Genomic DNA, 20,904 nt, shown 5'->3' with positions numbered 1-20,904 from the left:
TGATCAATAACAATGTTAGTGTGAAATTTTTCAATTTTTTAAAAACTTAAGTAGCCCTGATATTTAGAGGGTAAAAAATAAATATTATTTAGAGAAACTTTAAGCTCCTAAGTGTCTTCTGAGTACATTGTATTTATATAAAAAGCCTGATGATGAGTTTTTAGTCACAATACAAGTATGTGTATGTATGATCCATTAAAGAAAAAAAAACAAGCTGGATTTTATTACAATCAAAAAATCATGTTCTGTGAAAGACACACTCAAGAGAATCTCAGGTGTTCAAGTTTAGGGGTTTTCCTTTGGGTTATCTCCAACTTGTATTCCACAAGCAGCAAACTGGAGAGACTTGTAACTAACAAAATCCCTGTTTTATTTAGTAATAGGGATTTATTAGTGATTGCACACTAGTTCACAAACTTTGTCCTCATCTCAAAGGTGCAGGGTTGTGTTAGTTAGAACCTCTTTAACATTATTGTATTTCCAACGTAGAAATAGCCAGTCCCAGGCTATCTAGCATCTGCTTCCACAGTGCCCTCTGACAGTGCCATTAGAGAAGTTGTAATAACCCTAAATTCTCAATTTATAATTTCATTAGCTTTCTTGAAACAACTGCTTTTTAAAAAAGATTTTGTTCATTTATTTGACAGACAGAGATCACAAGTAGGCAGACAGGCAGGCAGAGAGAGAGGAGGAAGCAGACTCCCCGCAGAGCAGACAGCCCGACGCGGGGCTCGATCCCAGGACCCTGGGATCATGACCTGAGCCGCAGGCAGAGGCTATACCCCACTGAGTCACCCAGGCGCCCCCAAAACAACTACTTTTATCACTCTGAAGTAGTTACGTTCATACAAATTGGCCTCATTATTTAAAGTACTGTATTGCACCTTCAAATTCAACAAAGACATAAGCAGACATCTACGTGAGGGTCGAGATTAGATCTGTAGATTTGCATATTTTAATTAAACGTATAGTCTTAAGTATTTCATTTCATGGCATGTCTTTTAATTTTAAGGCATATGCTTTTAAGAGAAATGTTGGTCAGCGTTTAGAAGACTGAGGGTGTTTTACGTAGCTTCTTCATCTTAATCATATGCATTAAAAAAATTTAATTTTTTCTAGAAAAGATAACAGCAATGAAATTTGCCATTGAAAATAATGGAATGTCACATAATAATAATAATGAGACTATATCTATTGCCAGGCAATACCTCAGGGGGCATATGTAAAGACTTTGTGGGTGAACTACGTTGACATTTATATGCCAAACTGGGTAATATTAGTGCCCCAAGCTATTTTTGTTTCTTATGACAAGAACTCTTTATAAATTATATGTATATACTTCTTCATACTCCACTTCCATCTGGCCTTTATAGGAACAGACAGTGAAACATTCGGGGGATAAAAATATGAAACTAATTTCCACCAAAATACTGGATTTATTTTTCACATTGAGAGGTCATTGCATTTAAGATAGTTCCCCTGGATCATTCTCTAGGTCAAAAAGTGGAACAGGACACACTTCACATTGCAGTAGTACTTCTAGTTTTATTTCACAAATATGTGTTTTATGCCTTTATAAAATGGTCTGGCCTAAAGAAAACAATGTATTCCTTTAGATGGTTTAGCAATTACTCTATATATTTTATTTGGGGAATGTATTTGGACCCTTGAAAGATAAATGACTCAAAAACCAGCATTTGAATTTCATGGGTATGCTCAGTGAACCTCTGAATGTTACCTTCATAACCCCCTTGAAGAGTACCCGATCTCATCACTCTGTTCTCTCAGCTAGGGCACTCGGGTGAGGGGAAAATAAATTTCTGGGAGAAAACAAAGCTCAGAGAAGGCTGCATTAATGCAAGCATTACACTCTCAGCCAACAAAAAATATATCCTTCTTACTGCTTTTTTCTACAGCTGTGGAAGTAATTAGGTGATAAATTATGGTGCTTTCGATGTATTATGGGGTTACAGGGCACACGAAACAAAAAATAGGTATTATGTTTCAGAAAAATAAGATTACTTTTTAAATACATGCCCTTTTCCTTACTGGGTAGATTCTTCTAAAAAGAAGCACAAAATTATAGATGGCTTCTCCAGCTAATTAAAGACAGCATTTCAAATCGGTCTTTCTTTTGATCTGCTTTTAATGCAAATTCACCAGTTTTCTACCACATAATGGTAATCTTTTGGAGACCTAAGTTCATTTCTTAAATTTGATCATGAAGATTAACAAGAAAGAATGAAGTCATATGGGATTATTTGTTGTTAAATTTACAAATGTAAACAACAGGCAAAAACTTTTTTCTGTACCATTCTCAGTTCCATCAGTACCAAATGCTTTCTTCTGTACCATTCTCAGTTCCATCAGCAACATAATCAGTTTTATTATTTAAAATTATTATGGTATTACTTCACCTCTCACTATGTGGAGATGATCCACTGTAATCTTGCTATTCTATTTTATTTTTGAAAATTGAAAGTATAATTATGACTTGTACTTGAGAGATTTTTTATTCATTTTATATCTATTTTGAAACAAATTCTATTTCTCATTCTGTAATATGTCATCTCAATCTGTTATGTTATAAAAACATAATTCTACATAAGGATATTATAAGAAGAGTCTCAGGAAAAAAACTATTAGAAAAAAAACAACGGCAAAAAAATTTGAACAGAGTCTAATACTGGGATTTTTACAATATTTACATTGTTACAATAATTATAGGATGGTGAGTGTTACAAGTCTCTTGAAACACAATAAATTTTCTAAGTTAGACACATTTAAATTGTCTCAAAAGATCATTTTTCCTCCTGTCTTCTCTGTCAACCATTCCCCACTAATAAGGGAACAAGTGTGTTTAGAGCTTGGGCATTGAATACTCAGGTGTTGCGATCCTTTAGGGTCATGGGTAATATATGATACTGCAGTAATTTGCCGTAACTAAAATACAAAGGAATTGGTTTGAAGAACTTGTAGCCATCAAATTGTTAGAACAAAAACTGGGGTCATGTTAGCAGAAAGACTGACTACATTTACCCTTGCATGGCTTTACCTGCCCAAGAGCCTATCATCTGATGGCAGCCACTTCCTTGCCCTAGGGTCCACAGCTAGAGCCTCCAAATACTGTGTTTTCTTTAACTGTCAGTCATCTTGCCATACCTATTTCATGCATGCCCCACTATGTGGCATGCTCCAGTTGAAGGGCCTACTTTTATCACTTCACCTTCTAGGCTATCTCTAGTCTCTTTTAATTGATTAACAGTGACTGTATCACAAAATAATGATTAGCTAGTGAATGCTATAAAATCTCCATCATAATTAGAGATAGAAGAATGCTATATGGGGATGCCTGGGTGGCTCAGTTGGTTAAGCAGCTGCCTTCAGCTCAGGTCATGATCCCAGCATCCTGAGATCGAGTCCTGCATCCGGCTCCTTGCTCGGCAGGGAACCTGCTTCTCCCTTTGCCTCTGCCTGCCACTCTGTCTGCCTGTGCTCACTCGCTCTCTCTCCCTCTCTCTCTTCAAACAAATAAATTAAAATCTTTAAAAAAAATGCTATATGGGGGCGCCTGGGTGGCTCAGCGAGTTAAAGCCTCTGCCTTCGGCTCAGGTCATGATCCCAGGGTCCTGGGATCGAGCCCCACATCCGGCTCTCTGCTCCGCAGGGAGCCTGCTTCCTCCTCTCTCTCTGCCTGCCTCTCTGCCTACTTGTGATTTCTCTCTGTCAAATAAATAAAATATTAAAAAAAATGCTATATGAATGAAAATAATGCTAAGTAATTGAAGGGATCCTAACTGAAAAAATATCATGAAAATTTGGGTATAAGTACTATGAGGACACAGGAAAATTCTGTATCTGCTCTCTCTTCAGAATTTTAATTTTCCTTCATATTTGCTTGAAATATTAGAATCATATGATAATCCCATTCTATCAATTAATGATTATTTCATTCCCTAATTCCCATAGAATAAGTATTATACTGCTATTTTATCTCTTCCCCTTGTTTTTGTCACTAAATTATAAAGGAATTAAAGAGATTTTTTTTTTTTTCATTTTAGGTTAGCCTAGGTAAAAATTGGTCCTGAGATAGCTGTATCTTATTATTAAAATAAGAAAGACCATAATAGAGAAAAGCATCTAAAATAAATATTTACTATCACATACTTAATTACTAATTAAATATCTGAACATTACATGCTCACTTTATGGAACTTAGTTGTATTCATTCTTTTATCTCAACAGGACACAAGTTGATTTCATACAATCCAAAAAATAAAAAAGGAAGAAATTTTTAAGAGATGTGGAAAAGAGTGGAGTTAAGTTTGATGATTTTTTAAAAATAATACTTGGTGTACTTTATTTTTCAAACTAAAAATATCTATGTATTTTTAATGCACATATTTTATTTAAAAGCTAGTCACATAGGCTATTATGATTATTATGTAGTAATAGTTAAAAACTATTATATATCCAAGATAATATATTAGATAGAACTCTCTCATTCGTAAGTAGGAAAAAAAACAAAACAAAACCTCAACTCCAACTCACCTACGTGACGTGACAGACACTGTTGTTTGACTCACCAGTGCCAGCCCTCCCCTTCCACCCTGATGATAAAGGTCAGATATGCTCGATGATCAAATCCTCCCTCAGATGATTCAGAAGTACAGGTTGACAGCCATGAATGCCACTACATTACTCCTTCCTATGACAAGCTTGGTGGTAAATTTGCAAGCCAACTCTGGACATTGAGGTGTTTAGAGGTCTACTAAGAGGTCTCTTGCTTTTAAAAAGAAATAGATATGAGAAAAAAATACACCCCTTTCACCTGTAGATGTTATGTCTACACATAATATCTGCAACTACAGCACGATTTCCAATAGGTTGAGTAAAAAGCCTGAGAGTTGACCACTGGGTTCACAATAGGTACATCATGGTGACATGGACAAGGCGTTTTGGTTGAATGTTGATGTGAAAGTTTGACTGCAGTAGGTTCAAAGGAAAATATGAGTCAGGGAATTGAAGACAGAAAGCATAGCCTATTTTTTTTTTTTTTTGGTAATACTCATGAAAAGGAGAATAGATAAGAAGGATATTAGCTATAAGGTATGGGGTTTGCAGAGAAATGATTTTTTAAGTGAGAGAGATTACTGGAGAATGTTTGCATGTTGACAGCAATAATCCAGTAGAGGGAGAAACTGATGATGAGAAGACACAGGGGACAATTGCTGGGGCAATGAACTTAAATAAACCAGATGGGATAGGACAAGTGTAAAAGTATAGGGTTTAGTATGGTGACATCATATATGAAACAAGCAGGAAGACACAGTGTATGGGCATAGATGTAGGAGGAGAGTAAACATGGTAGTGTCAACTTGTGGAAATTATCTTCAAGTTGTCTCTAATAACTTTGTGTAATAGGAAGCAAAGTAAAGATGGCAAGAAGCTGTTGGAGTTTTAAGGGCAGGGGAGCAACTATGACATGATCTAGGAAAATGGGAAAATGAATTCACTGGGGAAGTGGAGTATGTTTGCTGGGCAGTACCGGCTGCTCATTTGAAGTTAACAGTTATAAATTTAACTTGTCAGTCAGCATACATGAGTTTTTTTTATTTTGTCTTTGTTTGTTTTTTTTTTTTTTTCTTAGTAACAATTAGCTGTATGGTCAAAAAAAGTTTTGGAATATTTAGATATTTTAAAACTCTTCTCTCTTCAGAGATTCACAATACTTTTCTCTTAGTGCAATATTTTTGTTTGGAATTGTGCCCCCACAAAAAGATATGTTGAAATCCTAACCCTGGGCACATCAGAATGGGACCACATTTGGAAAGAGGATGTTTATAGAAGTAATCAAGTTAAAATGAGGTCATTAGGTGGGTCCTAATCCAATATGACTGGCAACCTCAGAAAGAGGTAAATTCAGAACAGAGGCAGACATGGGAGGAAAACATACATATGAAGACAGAGGTAGATGTTGGAGTCATGTTGCCACAAGCCAAGGAATGTTTGAGGCTACTCAAAGCTAGGAGAGGCAAAGAAGAAGCCTTCTCCTACCAGTTACAGAGGCAGCAAGACTTCCTAACACCTTGCTATAGACTTCTATCTTCCAGAACTATGAGACAATACATTTCTGTTGTTATAAGCCACCCAGTTTGAGGTCCTTTATTACAGTAGGAAGGAAGTAATACATGTATTATAGGAAGTAATACATGTATTATACTTACATATAAGTAATACATGTATTATACTTACTAAATGAGTAGTACTTACAAATACTTATCACTTATAGTTAATAATAAAGTGTTAAACTTTTATGAATTAGCCTTTCCCAAATTTATTTGACAATAAAGTCCCTTTTAACATAAATCCTACCAATATCCTGTAGAACAAGCATTTTCTGAAATGCTTGGAGAAATACTGACTTAATACAGCCCACATTTCCTTACCTCTTTACTTTGATTTGTCCCACTTCTTTTATTTGGAAGTAGCTCCATTTCTAAGTTTTTGAAATACTTCAGGACTCCCTTACCTTCTATTCCCAACATTAACTATTCCTTAATTGCCCAAAGTAAATCTTTGAAAATGCTCAGTATATGTTTTCTTATAAATTTGTTGCCTACTTGTTTTATTTCTTAGTATATGGTAAGCTTCCTGAAGTCAAAGAACCTATCTTGATACAGTGTACATGCAGTGATCCATAACTCACAGGTGGAAACAGAAGTGGCTTTGGTGGAATTCATGCTAAGACTTTCCTTTCCCATAATCCTCATGGCAACCTACAAATGGAAGTTCTTCTGACCCACGCTAGCATGAATACCCCGGATTTGGCACGCAAGTCGTAGCACTGGTTGCTCAGTGATTCTTTTCAATGTTGCATTCTCCTATCACCCTGCAGTGGCTTTTGTAAGTTTCTAGTCTTAGTATGTTCACTGAGTACCTGTGACATCGATGACTGTTCTAGAAATTCTCATCATATTCTTTTTGTTTTTTTAGTTCTCACAAGCATCTTATAATTTTTACATATGGGAAAGTTGAGACTCATAAAAGGTGAATAATTTATACAAGAGCATATCACTAGTGAATACCAGGTTGAATATGCAAACCCAAGCTGTTCTTACTCTAGACTCTATTTTCTCCATGCTTCCTCTATTTCCGGCAAGAAATGTTCAGTGGTTGAAGTAGAATCGAAATGAGCAGAATTAACAGTTATATTTAACAAATCATAAACAATAAATTCTGCAACATCTTTGGAGTCCTAATTAAACTGAATCTTAAGGTTCTGAGGTCACTAACTTTAGTTCTATCTTTTCAGCAAAGCAAGGGACTTTCAAAACTAAGTTAGGTGTTTACAATATTTAAAATATTACTTCAAACTTTAATAGCATAGAATTGTTACAAAGCATGCAAGGAAAAAAACACAGGCCACATGGAGTATTTTCTATTGGCTACGATCCTTTAATAGCATATTTGTTTATGGTATATCCACTCAGTTCATTCAGGCAGTCAAACAAGTTGTCTTATGACCCCAGATAAACCATCTCACAAAATCCCCAAGTGATCTAACATGAACCATTTGCCTTTAAGTTTAGAGAGTTAATAGCTTAAAGGAGAGGTGAAATATGTTTCATTTGAGAAAAGCTATTTTTAAAAGCTTACCCTTTCATCAACTTACCTCCATGACCATATCTTCTGTACCACGTAAACTCTAAAAATAAAAGATAAAGCAATTTTAATCCCAAAGCAGCTTTCAAGTTGTGGTTTCAAACATTAATCAAGTAACTGAGATACTAGTTAATGAAATGACATTAGTGGACCTTTATTATTACAGTTGATGTATCATCACGTTTGCAAGTACTTATTTCATGTCTTTGCATCTTATAGTTGCATTAAAATTTGTGGTCAATATATAAATATGTATGTAACTGTGTGTATAATTCCTGTGGCTATAGCAATGTCATTAAAATTATCAAGCATTGATGAAAATTATTATATTTTATGAATTCTAAAGTCATAATAATAAAAAATACTCCCCAAAATAAAATAGCATTTTTATTGCCTTAATAATAAACAAGAAATGCAGTAGGATGCCTAGCAGGTTCATCACTGAAACAATCAATGAGGATTGATAAATGAAGGATGAGATCCATCTACGTCTTGAACGTAATTAACAACTCAACAAGTATTTACTGAGCTAAGGTAATTGAGATGAAAGTGTTAGAAAAATTGATTGTTAGAAAACATGCTGCTTCCAGATAAAAATATAATGCATCTTTCCCTGTAAGAAATATTTCTGAATCCTTACTTGTCTTTCAAAGATAGAGTTATAGTATTTGTCCTAAAACTAGAGCACTTTCAAACTGCTTTGTTATCTTTAATGCCCTTAACACACTGTAGATTATCTTAAAATTGTTTTTCACAAGACTGACCAACCAGTAACGAAAATTAAATTATATTAACTTATAAATAAATAAATTAAAAACAAAGGTAACAAATGTTAAAAACTCATTACTTTCTAATTATTTTACTACATTCTACTTTTATTTATGCTCTTGAAGTTACTTCAGTTTACTGTATGTATATGGTGAAAATACTATATAATGGTGAAATGATGTATATCTTTTCCAGTAGCACATTAAATTATGTTAATTTGTCAAGGTTGGCCATAGTGGGAATATTTACTCCCCAGCAACTGAAGAATGCTACACAGTAGGGTTATTTTTCTCTCCCAGAGGTTCACATTTTAAACATTTACCAGCTTACCACTAGATAAGACTGATTAAATCTTGTGAATTTTACTTGAAAATAAAAAGAAAAACAGGGTCAACTTTAACATATATTTACACATCTGACACAGATACCAAAAACATTAATTTTAACTTCATGTACCAGATTTAATAAAGTGAATACATACATATTGATTATATTGATATAATTTACAGAGACTACGCAAAGGATATTTCTTTTTTTTATCTTAATTTCATGTTTTCAATGTTCCAAGATTCATTGTTTATGTACCACACCCAGTGCTCCATGCAATATTGCCCTCCTTAATACCCACCACCAGGGTCTCCTAACCCCCACCCCCTTCTCCTCCAAAACCCTCAGTTTGTTTCTCAGAGTCCACAGTCTCTCATGCTTTGTCTCCCCTTCTGATTTACCCCAATTCACTTTTCCTTTCCTTCTTCTAATGTCCTCCATGTTATTTGCAAAGGATATTTCTTACCTGATAAACAGGCTGTAAAAGATAGTATCACAAGGTGACTGACCAGCAACCACATTTTCATCTTGTATGTATAAAGGTTCGTTTTTTATTTTCCAAAAAAACTTTAGCTTTATGGTAGCTGGATAATAAACACCTGCATCAAAGACAGAAGGAAGGGGCGGGGGGAAGGATAGGATAGAAAAAAAAAAAGGAAAGGTAAATACTCATCATTTGGGGTCAACAATATTATCAATTTCATTTTATTTTCTGTTTCTTGTTTATAGAATAAGTTTCAGTTTATTTAAATATATTTGTAAGCACCATGGTTTATGAAGCAAGTAGACTTGGTATCAGAGGGTTATCACCTGACTCCAGGGTTGACACTGTAGGAACATGAGCAAGTCACTCAATTGGTGTCTTCTACTTTTTAACTCTAACAATTGAGCCTAACAGTACTTTATGTACAAATGGCATAGTTGTAAACATTTCCAAATCAGTCAATTTAATTTGAAGATCAAATTTAACTGAAGGGCTGGTAGGAAGAATCAATTAAAGGTATTGTGGTTGCTTTTCTTTCAAATATTATTACAATTAGTGATAAATTACTAATGTACTAAATAATGAACATCATGGTTTTTTGAATTGGTTCTTAATTTTGTCAAAGTTTTCACAAATAGCACACATACAAATACCCTGGGTACTTGTCATGAAATGTTTCCCCATTAACAGCAACACTTATACTATCCCAACCTTTTTAAAGTGTACAGTTCACTGGTATTGTGTAAATTCATATTGCTGAACAACCATTACCACCACCCATCACCATAGGTTTTTACATCTTTCAAAACTGAACCTCTGTACCTATTATACAATAACTCATCAGATTTCCTCCTCCAAGCCCCTGGCAACCAACAGTCCTCTCTATTTTTTACCTCCTCTTTTTCCCACACTCCAGCATCTGATAACCTCCATTTTACTCTCTGTTATTATGACTTCAAATTTTCTCATCCATTCTTCAGCTTGCAACTTATGGCAAGTTATTCAATCTCTGACCGTAGTTTCCTTCATGTGTAAAATACGGAAAGAATGACTATTTCATAGGGCTATGCTAAGAGTTGCATAACATTGTGCATGTGAAATATTGACTATGAAACTATTTAATAAATATTAATTTTTTATTCTACTAGGCCACAGGCCCATAAGGTCATGGGACATGTCTCTTGTTCATTGTGGCTTTTATAATGCCTGGCACATAGAAGTTCTCAATATACATTTACTGAACTGAATAAATGAAGGAATGAATGGACCACCCAATAACTATTCCAAAGCATTTGCCATAAACAAACTGAAATTTAACTTTAATTCCTTAAAATAAGAGGAGGATGGTGAAAATAAATAACAAGGAATGTCACTTACTGGAGCTTTGTTCTTTGTTAGGGATTATTGCTACATATAAACATAGTCTAGAATGTAGTCATCTAAGTAGCAATATCTTAAAGCATTTTTTAATATGCACTTCACTGAGTGTTGTTGGAAGTCTGTCTTCTAATCTGAATACTCACACTCAAGTCAGAAGGAAAAGTTTTCATTATTTTGAGCTTGTCTGTGTCATACCATGCTATCTTTTCCTTCACTCCAAAATATTGCCTATTTCAATAGGACACTGAGTCATCAGCCTGACAGCATGTAATTTATTTCATTTAATAGGTTTCTTGCTGTTCAAATATAAAAGCATCTTTCAGATCTTGTCCACACATTTGTTTTCTGCTAGAGACTTGTTCTACTGTGTCACCAGTTATCCTATCATTTGTGACTCCCTGATCACATCCCCTAAGCAGCACTGCAGAGGAGAGAGGCAGAGAGGCTGAAACCCACTCCTGCTAATGCAGAAGAAACTGCTCCTCTTCCTTCACTCTGGAGGACATACCATTCCGTTATTCACAGCTCACTCCCCAGCCCCCACAGGCCTGAAAGTGCTGCAGCGAATGAAAAAAACAAACAACTCTGACAAAGACTTGCCACTTAGAGGAGCTGACCTTTTTCTTCTCAGTGGCTGAAAATACATAACGCTTAAAAGCAGGAACCAAGGATGCATTCCTGTCTCTGAGGCCTCACTGTGCTGGCTGGCTCCCTGAACTTGCTGGCCTTCAGAGCGCCGTGGCTTCTCTACTCGGCGGCGGCATCCTCCAAACCATCACAGATCTCTAGGTGTCTAGTGACTGCTGTAACATGTATTGGCACTTCCCTAATTTCCAAGGAAATTCAATTTCTTTTCTCCAGCATCCTTTATTAAATGTCTTAGTCACACATTAAAACAACATGTTACCATAAGACAACATAGTGTGGCACACTATATTCCTTCCTTGCTTTTCCTTCTTTCTTCCCACACTTGTCTTGTTCCCCACCTCTCCCTTTCTAATTTAGACAATGTTAGTGTTCTCCTTTGAGCAATTTGGTCCATATCTAGATATTCAGTTTTCTGTTGTACAGACACCATCTAGCTCTTATGTTTAGTTCTGGCATGGGCTAATCCACATGTTATTTTTAAAAGTTTCAACAATACTGGCAAGCATTTAGCCAACAACAATTATGTGCAAAGTATTCAGTACTGCTATATAATTAAAGGATTATATAATTAAGGCCAATGCAACTAATATTTCATTCAACTGATGTTATACAATCATTTACTTTGACAAAGAACAAGATTTTACAAATGCTGATAAAATATTAACAAATATAATCAAATGGTCACATCTCTATTTTAAAAAGAATAAAAGACATCCTGATCTACCCTCAACACAATTTATGAAAAGCCATGTTGGGGCACCTGGGTGGCTCAGTGGGTTAAAGCCTCTTCCTTCGGCTCAGGTCATGATCCCAGGGTCATGGGATCGAGACCTGCATAGGGCTCTCTGCTCAGCAGGGATCCTGCTTCCTCCTCTCTCTCTGCTTGCCTCTCTGGCTACTTGTGATTGCTGTCTGTCAAATAAACACACACACACACACACACACACACACACACAGCCATGTCAAAAAGAATATTTACTTATGGCGCTCATATTATTTCTGAGAAACATTTGCTATAAAGTATTATTTCCAGAAAATAGTTAGAGGAAGCTTATTGGAATTGAATGCAGATTAATCTAGGTGAAAAGACACCAATATCTCCTACTCTACGTTGTAAGAGCAGGGGACATTTTATCCTCAAACTCATTTTCTGAAATTCTGCTTCTGGGACACAAGTCAATTCTACCCAATTATTTTGCTTGAAATTATAAGTTTGAGATACTAATGGAAAATGGAGATAGCAATCATGAGCAAATCAGGCAATATGATTTTTTAAGTATTTGCAATTCCAAGAATTACTGATTCAGTCAATGAACAAGGGAGGAGCTGTTTTATCAAGCAAGATTTAAAACTCAAACCTATGTTTATGAGATTCCACTCAACTTCTTTCCTATCAGTGTATTAATAAGAATCTATTTATTAATCAAGGGCAAATACATATTTTATTCTACTTTAAATATAGTGCTACTTTTGGCAAAGAATAACTATTCACAAAAACAGATGAATATCAAATAAAAAGTAAAATATGACAGGTGAGTTTTGGTACAAGTTTGGAAGGATACTGGGAAACAGAACTGATAATTGCTGTGTTGTCAATGATTTGCCTAAAGGATCAGTGAAAGCAACTGAATGGATCCAAATAATGAGTAGGGGTGTTGAAAATAACAAGGAAACCTCAGCTAATGGGTTAGTGCTTCCTAAAATACAGGCTAGGGCATACCTACCTTAACAGCACTTGGATGTACTTGTTAAGAAAATACAATTCTGAGAAACTCCCAAGAAAGTTAGAGTCTCTGGGGAAATAACCCAAGTATTTACATTTTAATTAAGCTTCCCAGGTAATGTGTAGGCATACAAAGTTCAAAAACTATTGTAGTATGTATATTAAGTGAAGGTCAAAATATTTCCAACACTTAAAGAGAACAATCAAAAAAAAAAAAGAGAGAGAGAGAGAGAGAGAACAATCAAATGTGTGCTGAATTCACTGGGCCACATCTTTAACCAGTACACTCTAAAATCAGAAGGTATGCAACATTCAGCAACTCACCTCTTGAAATTATGTCTGCCTGGTACTTTGTTGTGCTATTTGCTCTGGGTGAGAATTGAATATCCTGTATGTCTACATCTGATTTACTTTATCATGCCATAATGAAAGAGGCATTTTGATACATCACTTTGACTAATACCTGGAAGGTTTCCTACTGTTTGTTAAATGAGACCTGTTGGACTACAATGACATGACTGAATGTGCTGTTAACTTCCCTTGTTGCCCAACGGTCATTCAAACTGATCAGAGATAGCTGAACTACTACAAAGAAATGTGTTCCATGATACCTTCCCTGTGATTCATATCTAACAATCCAGAACAGGATTTAATAAGTCTTTGACAGCAGGAAAAAAAAAATTCCCATGCCAGCAAGACAGAACTTTCAAACTTCCTTGCTTTTTGCTCTTAGAGATTCACAAAAGAGCAAAACCTGGGAAGAAACCATACCAGATTGAAACACTCACTCAACTTACACTGGGAGTTTTAAAGACTTCCTGGGCTGTAATCTCCCCTTTGTACGACTTTATTCCTTTCTAGAGATGGTCATGTTTAATAAAAAGGATTCACTGTTACTGCCACTCAGCTGAACCTCCACGTGAAGCCATTCTCCCTAATGCAGCTGCGAAGGTTCAGGATGTCAGCAGCTGCTTCTTGCTACACAGTATCTGTATGTCTTGCATGTAAAAGAGCAGGCATTTACTCTACCCCACTGGTCTAAAGGCACCTAAAATTTCCGACTGTCTTCTAACAAGAGTCCCACTCATGATTGAAGAACAAGGCCAATGATCTTATATCTCCTATTAGCTACTGTTCAGGTTAAGAGAGATACCACACAGAAGGAAAGAGTAGGATATAACCTTTGACTTTCCATTTTTTTAAATAAGAGAGAAGAGTCACTAGCTATAGGTATTGTATCAGTACTTAAATTGATGAGTGACTCCTACCAAAATAATTTAGGCGCCTAGAGCTAGAAACAATATAAGATAATTATTTTTTAAATGCACTTCATTACTAGTAAAATTCTAGTAAAACAATTCAACAAGTATTCATTTTTGAAACACATGTAAGAGGGTATGCGAGAATATTTGTGCTATTTAATCAGACATCAGTTTTTATTGCATGCTATTCAAAGACCAGGAAATGTGTTTCATTTTCTTTGAAGATTGTAAAATAATGTAATCAGAAAGATAGTTGGATGGTAATTTTTAATTATTCATTCACTCCATACATATTTATGAAGCATCTACCAAGTTGCGACATTTTGTAGCAGCAGCTAACATAATAGTAAATCAAAGACATACATACAATGAGAGACTTTCTATATTTAAATGTCTCAACAGCAGTTTGGCTCATTCCACTTTCTATACCCTATTTGCCTAATGCAAAGCCTTACACATTGAAGGCACTCATTTAATGTCTGTTGAATACATTTATGGAGTAATTACTAAAAGCAAAGCATTGGTCGATATTTGATAGGCAGATCTACGCAAGTAGAAGAAAGTGGCAATAGTAAAAGCATGAAGGAGGAAATTAAAGGTTAAATTAAGACAACTCTGTAGAGTTTAATATGGTCAGAGCATGAACTCATGGGAGCCAGCATTAGAAAAAGATAAGTGGAAAGAAGAGTGTAATCAAATTATGGAACCTTAAATGCCAAGTGCTGAACTTTTGGTTCCTTCCACAGCAGTGAATGAGTTTTCCTTGCTGAATTGTTCTGCGAGAAAATATCATCATTCTCTTAAGTCCCAAGTGCTTTGGTTGATGAGCACTCTGTTCTTGTCTACTTTCCATGGTTCCATTGACAGAAAAGATACTGGGGAAGCTCCCTAACTCCTAACTTAGCTCCCACTCCTTTGATGCCCTTATTGTGTGGAGGTTTCAGATTTACAAAAGCAACATGGTCTTGAGCTGTACAAAGAGCCTTATCCCTTTTTATTCAAATTTGTATTAAATATTAATTAAGTTTCCAATAAGATAAGAGTGGATACATCCTTCCATTTATATATAATTTCACAACAACGGTGTGACTGATGTGAAAACTGAAATCTAAAAGAAAGGGATACCATAGTTTATGTTAATAACTTTAATCTCTCATAATATAAGTAGTTATTTTTTTGTATCAAACATAAGTCTTATCAAAAAAGTATCTATTGAGCACCTGCTATATGAAAGAGCCCGGACGAACCCCAGTTGGCAATAGAAGTGGAGGCAAATTCTCAAACTTCAGAAACTTAAAGACTAGTTAGGCACAAGGATCAGAGCACTCTCACTGGATCTATCCCCAATCCCTGTTCCCAGAACTAACCTGTGCCATAATTTATTTTTTTAATGAACATGTATATAAATATCTGAAGCTCAGTGAATAACAAAAAATTTAATTTGATCTTCAAAAAAGTTAACTCTCTTGTACTCTCTGCCTTAAAATTTGTCAATGATAAATCATCATTTCATAATTCATTCAATAAATATCTATTGAGCATTTATTTTATACATTATACTATATATTATACTAGGTTATAGAAATTATAATTATAATATTGTATATTTTATACTTTATAATCATATCATATATTCTATAATTATCACTAGAAATATTATAAAAATTAAAAATTAAATAGTCCTTAGTTTAATGGTTAACAGAAAAACACACTCTATCATCTCTCAGCTTGCAAGCCAGGCTCTGTTCTAGAAGCTTAAGTATTAAGTAATATTCATATGAACCAATCATATAGTTATTATTATTAACCTCAGTTTATGGAGGAGAAAACACATCTCTCTATATTTCAAGATATAGATCAAGATTTATCTTTATAGGAAAGTCTATCCACTGGTAAACTCGTATGATGTTTTCTCCATTTTCTAAAATCATTAAGTGAGGGGTTCCTATGTGGCTCAATCAGTTACGTGTCTGCCTTCGACTCAGGTTGTGATCCCAGAATCCTGGGATCAAGTCCTGCATCGGGCCCCCTGCTAGGTGGGGAGCCTGGTTCTCCCTCTGCCTGTTCTGCCTGTTTGTGTTCCCTCTATTGTGCTCTCTCTCTCTGTCAAATAAGTAAACAAAATCCTTAAAAATAAATAAATAAAATCATGGAGTGATTTGTTTGACTCACTCATGGATTCCTTATTATAAGGTTCTTGCTTATCTTTCAAATGCAAAGCCAATTTCAACTGAATATAGGGACACTTTATTAGAAAACATATTTGAAGACAATTTCAGGGCTTGAGAAAAAAATTATTTTGGAGACATGGTTTCTTTGCCAAAATTTGGTATTTTGACAGGTCTTGATGGCTTATGAGGGTAAGTATAATAGAACATCTGATTATAAAACTGTCCTGGAAAGTCTGGTCTGGGCATATGGTAAGAGCATTTTAAGATATTTATATTATCAAAAGGCAATGAGATTAAAATACAAGAGTGTAGATGCAGTCAGAATTCTTTCATATGACTATTTCATTTGGCAAGTTATGTCAGCAATTGGCAAATGGGAATACTAATATGTACTTGTAAGAATTATATGAAAAATGTACACAAGACACCTGTATTAGTTCTTTTTTTTAAAGATTTTATTTATTTGACAGACAGGCATCACAGGTAGGCAGAGAGGCAGACAGAGAGAGGAAGGGAAGCAGGTTTCCTGCTTCGCAGAGAGCCCAATGCGGGGCTCGATCCCAGGACCCCGGGACCATGACCTAAGCCAATGGCAGAGGCTTTAACCCACTGAGTCACCCAGGCGCCCTGTATTAGTTCTTCTTCACCCCTATCTAGATTAGAAGTTATTGAGGAAAAAGAACATGACTTATACATATTTTCATATTTTTATTGGGGTTTAAGTACTTTATACCCTATGTGATCAATAAATAACATGTGTGTGTGCATGTGAGTGGGGGTATGTATATTTAATCCCACTGAAGATATGTCATAGAAGAGAGCTGATAATTAAAAGAAAAAGCACCACAACTGTGAAAGGCTATGTAACTGCCTTCATTTAGAAGCCTTTAAGCACAAGATTCGCTATGAAACAGTTAACACTGGTTTGAGCAGAATTCCATGCATTTCTGCAAACGGGAGGAATGATACGACACCATTTCTCTTCCAAGATCTAATGGATTCTCTAACGTTCTGCAGTTGCCAATACAATTTGCACTGCAGTTACATAAAATCAGTAACTTAGTTAGCAAACCTAGAAATGCTTACATAGGCAATTTCATTTGTTTAAAAATATTTAAGGGTCTGTCATATACCCTGTGTTAGGTCCTTAGAGATTCAACAAACCCAAGATCTATGGTCCATAGTTTCAAGGGGACTCTGGACCTGTGAGGAATAAACTCTGCTTGAAAACAGGAGGTGAAGGAAAGGAGGGAGGTCAGGGGTGAGTTCTCACCTCTTGGCTTGCCCATTGCCCATTTGGAAGACACTGCCACTTGGCAAAGGGGAAGCAGGGTTTTGGTGAAAAAGCAAGTTTACGAGAGATTTAGTTTTGAATATGTAATAGGTTTCAGTTTTCTATTATGCATCCAAGCAGAGCTACCAAGTAAACATCTGAAAAAAAGAGACCAGAATATGGAAGGTGTTGGGGTTGGGAATAGGTATCTGAAAGTCTGCATAGAGATAACATTTGAAGCCTGGTAAGAGGTAGAACTCCCAAGTCAGTTTGTTTTATGCAATGGAAAAATGAAAGGGATACTTAAAAAAAATAGCAGAAATATAAACTTGAAATGATTTTTCCCCCATCATGGCCCTCTCACTAACTAAAAACCTAAAACAAGGGAAGAAAGCAGTGACAGCTGTATCTATTGGCAGGGGTCCTGCAGACTTTTGCTTAATTGCCAGAATTATTTACTTTATTCAAGTTTCTATGAGTTTAGAAGAAATACTTTTGGCTTTTGCTCAAAAATTCTTGCTGAATTAAAACAGATTTTTAAAAATCTTGCTTGGTGTTTCAAAGATTTAAGGAATATCACTACTGTAGTTTCAGTTTCTTAAAGTTGTTAGAAACTCATAGATGTGAAAATGCAGTAACTCAGCCTATCTTATTTTTGTGAGCTAATTTTGAATGCATAAGACTTATTAAGGTTATTAAAAGACTTTTAGTCTTACTCAATAAAGTATCAGGGTTGAATTCAATACATCCATATCTCTATCCCCAAATCCTAAATCATCACTGACATTTTAAGCAAATTTAGCTTGAAAATTAAACTCCTTACATGACTATACAGAAATGATATAAAGACCTCCACAGTTGGGGCGCCTGGGTGGCTCAGCGGGTTAAGCCTCTGCTTTCAGCTCAGGTCATGATTTCAGGGTCCTGGGATCGAGCCCCACGTTGGCTCTATGCTTGGCAGGGAGCATGCTTCCTCCTCTCTCTGCCTGCCTGCTTGTGATCTCACTCTCTCTCCCTGTCAAATAAATAAATAAAATCTTAAAAAAAAAATAAAAGGATCTCCACAGTTAAGGTGGGAAAAAAAAAAGGTTAGGCAATTAATCACCCCTTCCCTTCTGTAACCCTCAGTTTGTTTCCAGGAAACATACATATTATTTTATAAAGCTGAAAACCCCCATGATGACAGTATCTTTAGGGTGTACATAGTGGCATAGTTTTTTTAACCTATAAACTCAGCTACACTGTAGTTATGTCCTTCCTGCCACCTTCTACTAATTGCATCTGTCTAATCTATGCATCTTTTATCTTCAGACAGGCCTAATGCAAAGAGGCAACTTCTCAGTGTTACACCTTTAACTTTATCAGCCAGGTGGTTTTTTGACTAGGACTAAGCTGCAGAAAGAGGACAAACCCTTGAGATATGGCTACGGTATGAAAGAGTTCAATTTATTCTTTCATTAAACAAGTATTTTAGCAAATTTTCTTTTTTTAAAGATTTTATTTATTTATTTGAGAGAGAGAGAGAGAGAGCATGACTTGGGGGAGAGGCAGAGGAAGAGGGAGAAGCAGACCCACTGCTGACAGTGAGCCCGACGTGGGGCTCGATCCCAGAACCTGGGATCATGACCTGAGCCGAAGGCAAACACTTAACTGACCCAGCCACCCAGACACTCTTAGCAAATTTTCATGCAAAGCTGAAAAGGTAGAAGATTCAACACTGTCAAGATACCAGTTCTTCCCAACTTGATCGATAGATTCAATACAATCCCAATCAAATTCCCAGCAAGTTATCTTATGTTATTTTGTGTGTTGACAAACCAATTCTAAAGTTTAGATGGAGAGGTAACAGAACCAGAATCAACAACACAATATTAAAGGAGAATAACAAAGGCAGAGGACTGACACTGCCCGACTTCAAGACTTACTACAATGCTATAGTAAACAAGATAGAGTGATACTGGCAAAAGAAAAATAGATCAATGGAACAGAATAGAGAGCTCAGAAATAGACCCACTTAAATATAGTCAACTGATCTTGGACAAAGGAGCAAAGGCATTACAATAGAGAAAGATCATCTTTTCAACAAATGTTCCTGGAACGAAATATGACTTTTAGACATGGACTTTACACTCTTCAGAAAATGGATCACAAATCTAAATGTAAAATGTAAAACTACAAAATTAGAAAGTAACATAGGAAAAACCTAGGTGACATTGTGTACATACAACACCAAAGGCATAAAGGCACATTCCATGGAGAAAATAATAGATAAACTGGACTTCGTTAAAATTAAAAGCTCCTGCTCTGCAAAAGACAGTATCAAGAGAACTAAAAGGCAAGTCACCGAATGGGAGAAAATATATGCAAAAGATATATTTGAAAAGAACTAGTATCTAAAATATACAAAGAACTCTTAAAACTCAACAACAAAACAACCCAATTTGAAAAAGCAAAAGATCTGAATAGACACATCATCAAAGAAGATATACAGATGGCAAATAAGCATATGAAAAGATGCTCAACATCACATGTCACTATGGAATTATAAACCAAAACGAAAAATATCACTATACATCTATTATATACATTATATATATTATATACATCTATTAGAATGGCTCAAATCCAGAACACTGGCAATGCCAAATGCTAGTGAGGAGCCTGGAACAACTGGAAATCTTATTCAATCCTCGTGGGAATGCAAAAATGGTAGAGCTACTTCCAAAGACAGGTTGATAATTTCTTACAAAATTAAACATACCTATAGCATATGATCCAGCAGTCACTCTCCTTACAAATGACTTCAGGATTATTCCAGTATCTTTATCACTCTTAGAATTTACAATGGATATATTTGTATTTGACTTTTATTGATAATTTTTGTGAAGTTTTAGGGATTGATATCCCATGAGTAGTACTCCCGTAAAAGAAATTACTTATTTGTTGAACACCTACTACATTCCAGATACTGGACAGATACATTTTACATATCTTTTACCTTTAAAATAACCTATAGGTAACTGCATTTCATCTCAATTAACAAATCAAGAAAATGAAGTTAAGCAGTTAACACTACTTGTCAATGATAATATATGATGGTACTTGGATCCTAACATCGTCATCCACAGCACAGTGCTCATTTTCATTTTTCTCATCATTGGAATATACATATAACAGTTTAACTCCACCAGGGTATCTGTGAA

At 35.4% G+C, this 20,904-nt stretch overlaps 1 protein-coding gene across 3 annotated transcripts in view; it reads right to left on the bottom strand.

The window, feature by feature from the left end:
• The window catches only part of CNTN1 (contactin 1), a 364,883-nt gene that overhangs the window by 168,046 nt on the left and 175,933 nt on the right, over window positions 1–20,904 (bottom strand). For all 3 annotated transcript variants that reach the window (XM_046011119.1, XM_046011118.1, XM_046011117.1), the window contains 2 exons: window positions 9,227–9,359; window positions 7,676–7,708 (listed from right to left, as the gene is read on the bottom strand). In XM_046011119.1, the coding sequence (XP_045867075.1) occupies window positions 7,676–7,708; window positions 9,227–9,287 (94 nt within the window). In that variant the 5' untranslated portion in view covers window positions 9,288–9,359. The remainder of the gene's footprint in view (window positions 1–7,675; window positions 7,709–9,226; window positions 9,360–20,904) is intronic.

This window comes from Meles meles, chromosome 7 (assembly GCF_922984935.1).
Source record: "Meles meles chromosome 7, mMelMel3.1 paternal haplotype, whole genome shotgun sequence".
Classification (NCBI taxonomy): domain Eukaryota; kingdom Metazoa; phylum Chordata; class Mammalia; order Carnivora; family Mustelidae; genus Meles; species Meles meles.
The sequence above is the reverse complement of the archived record's forward strand: the minus strand, read 5'-3'. Positions and strand labels throughout refer to the sequence as shown.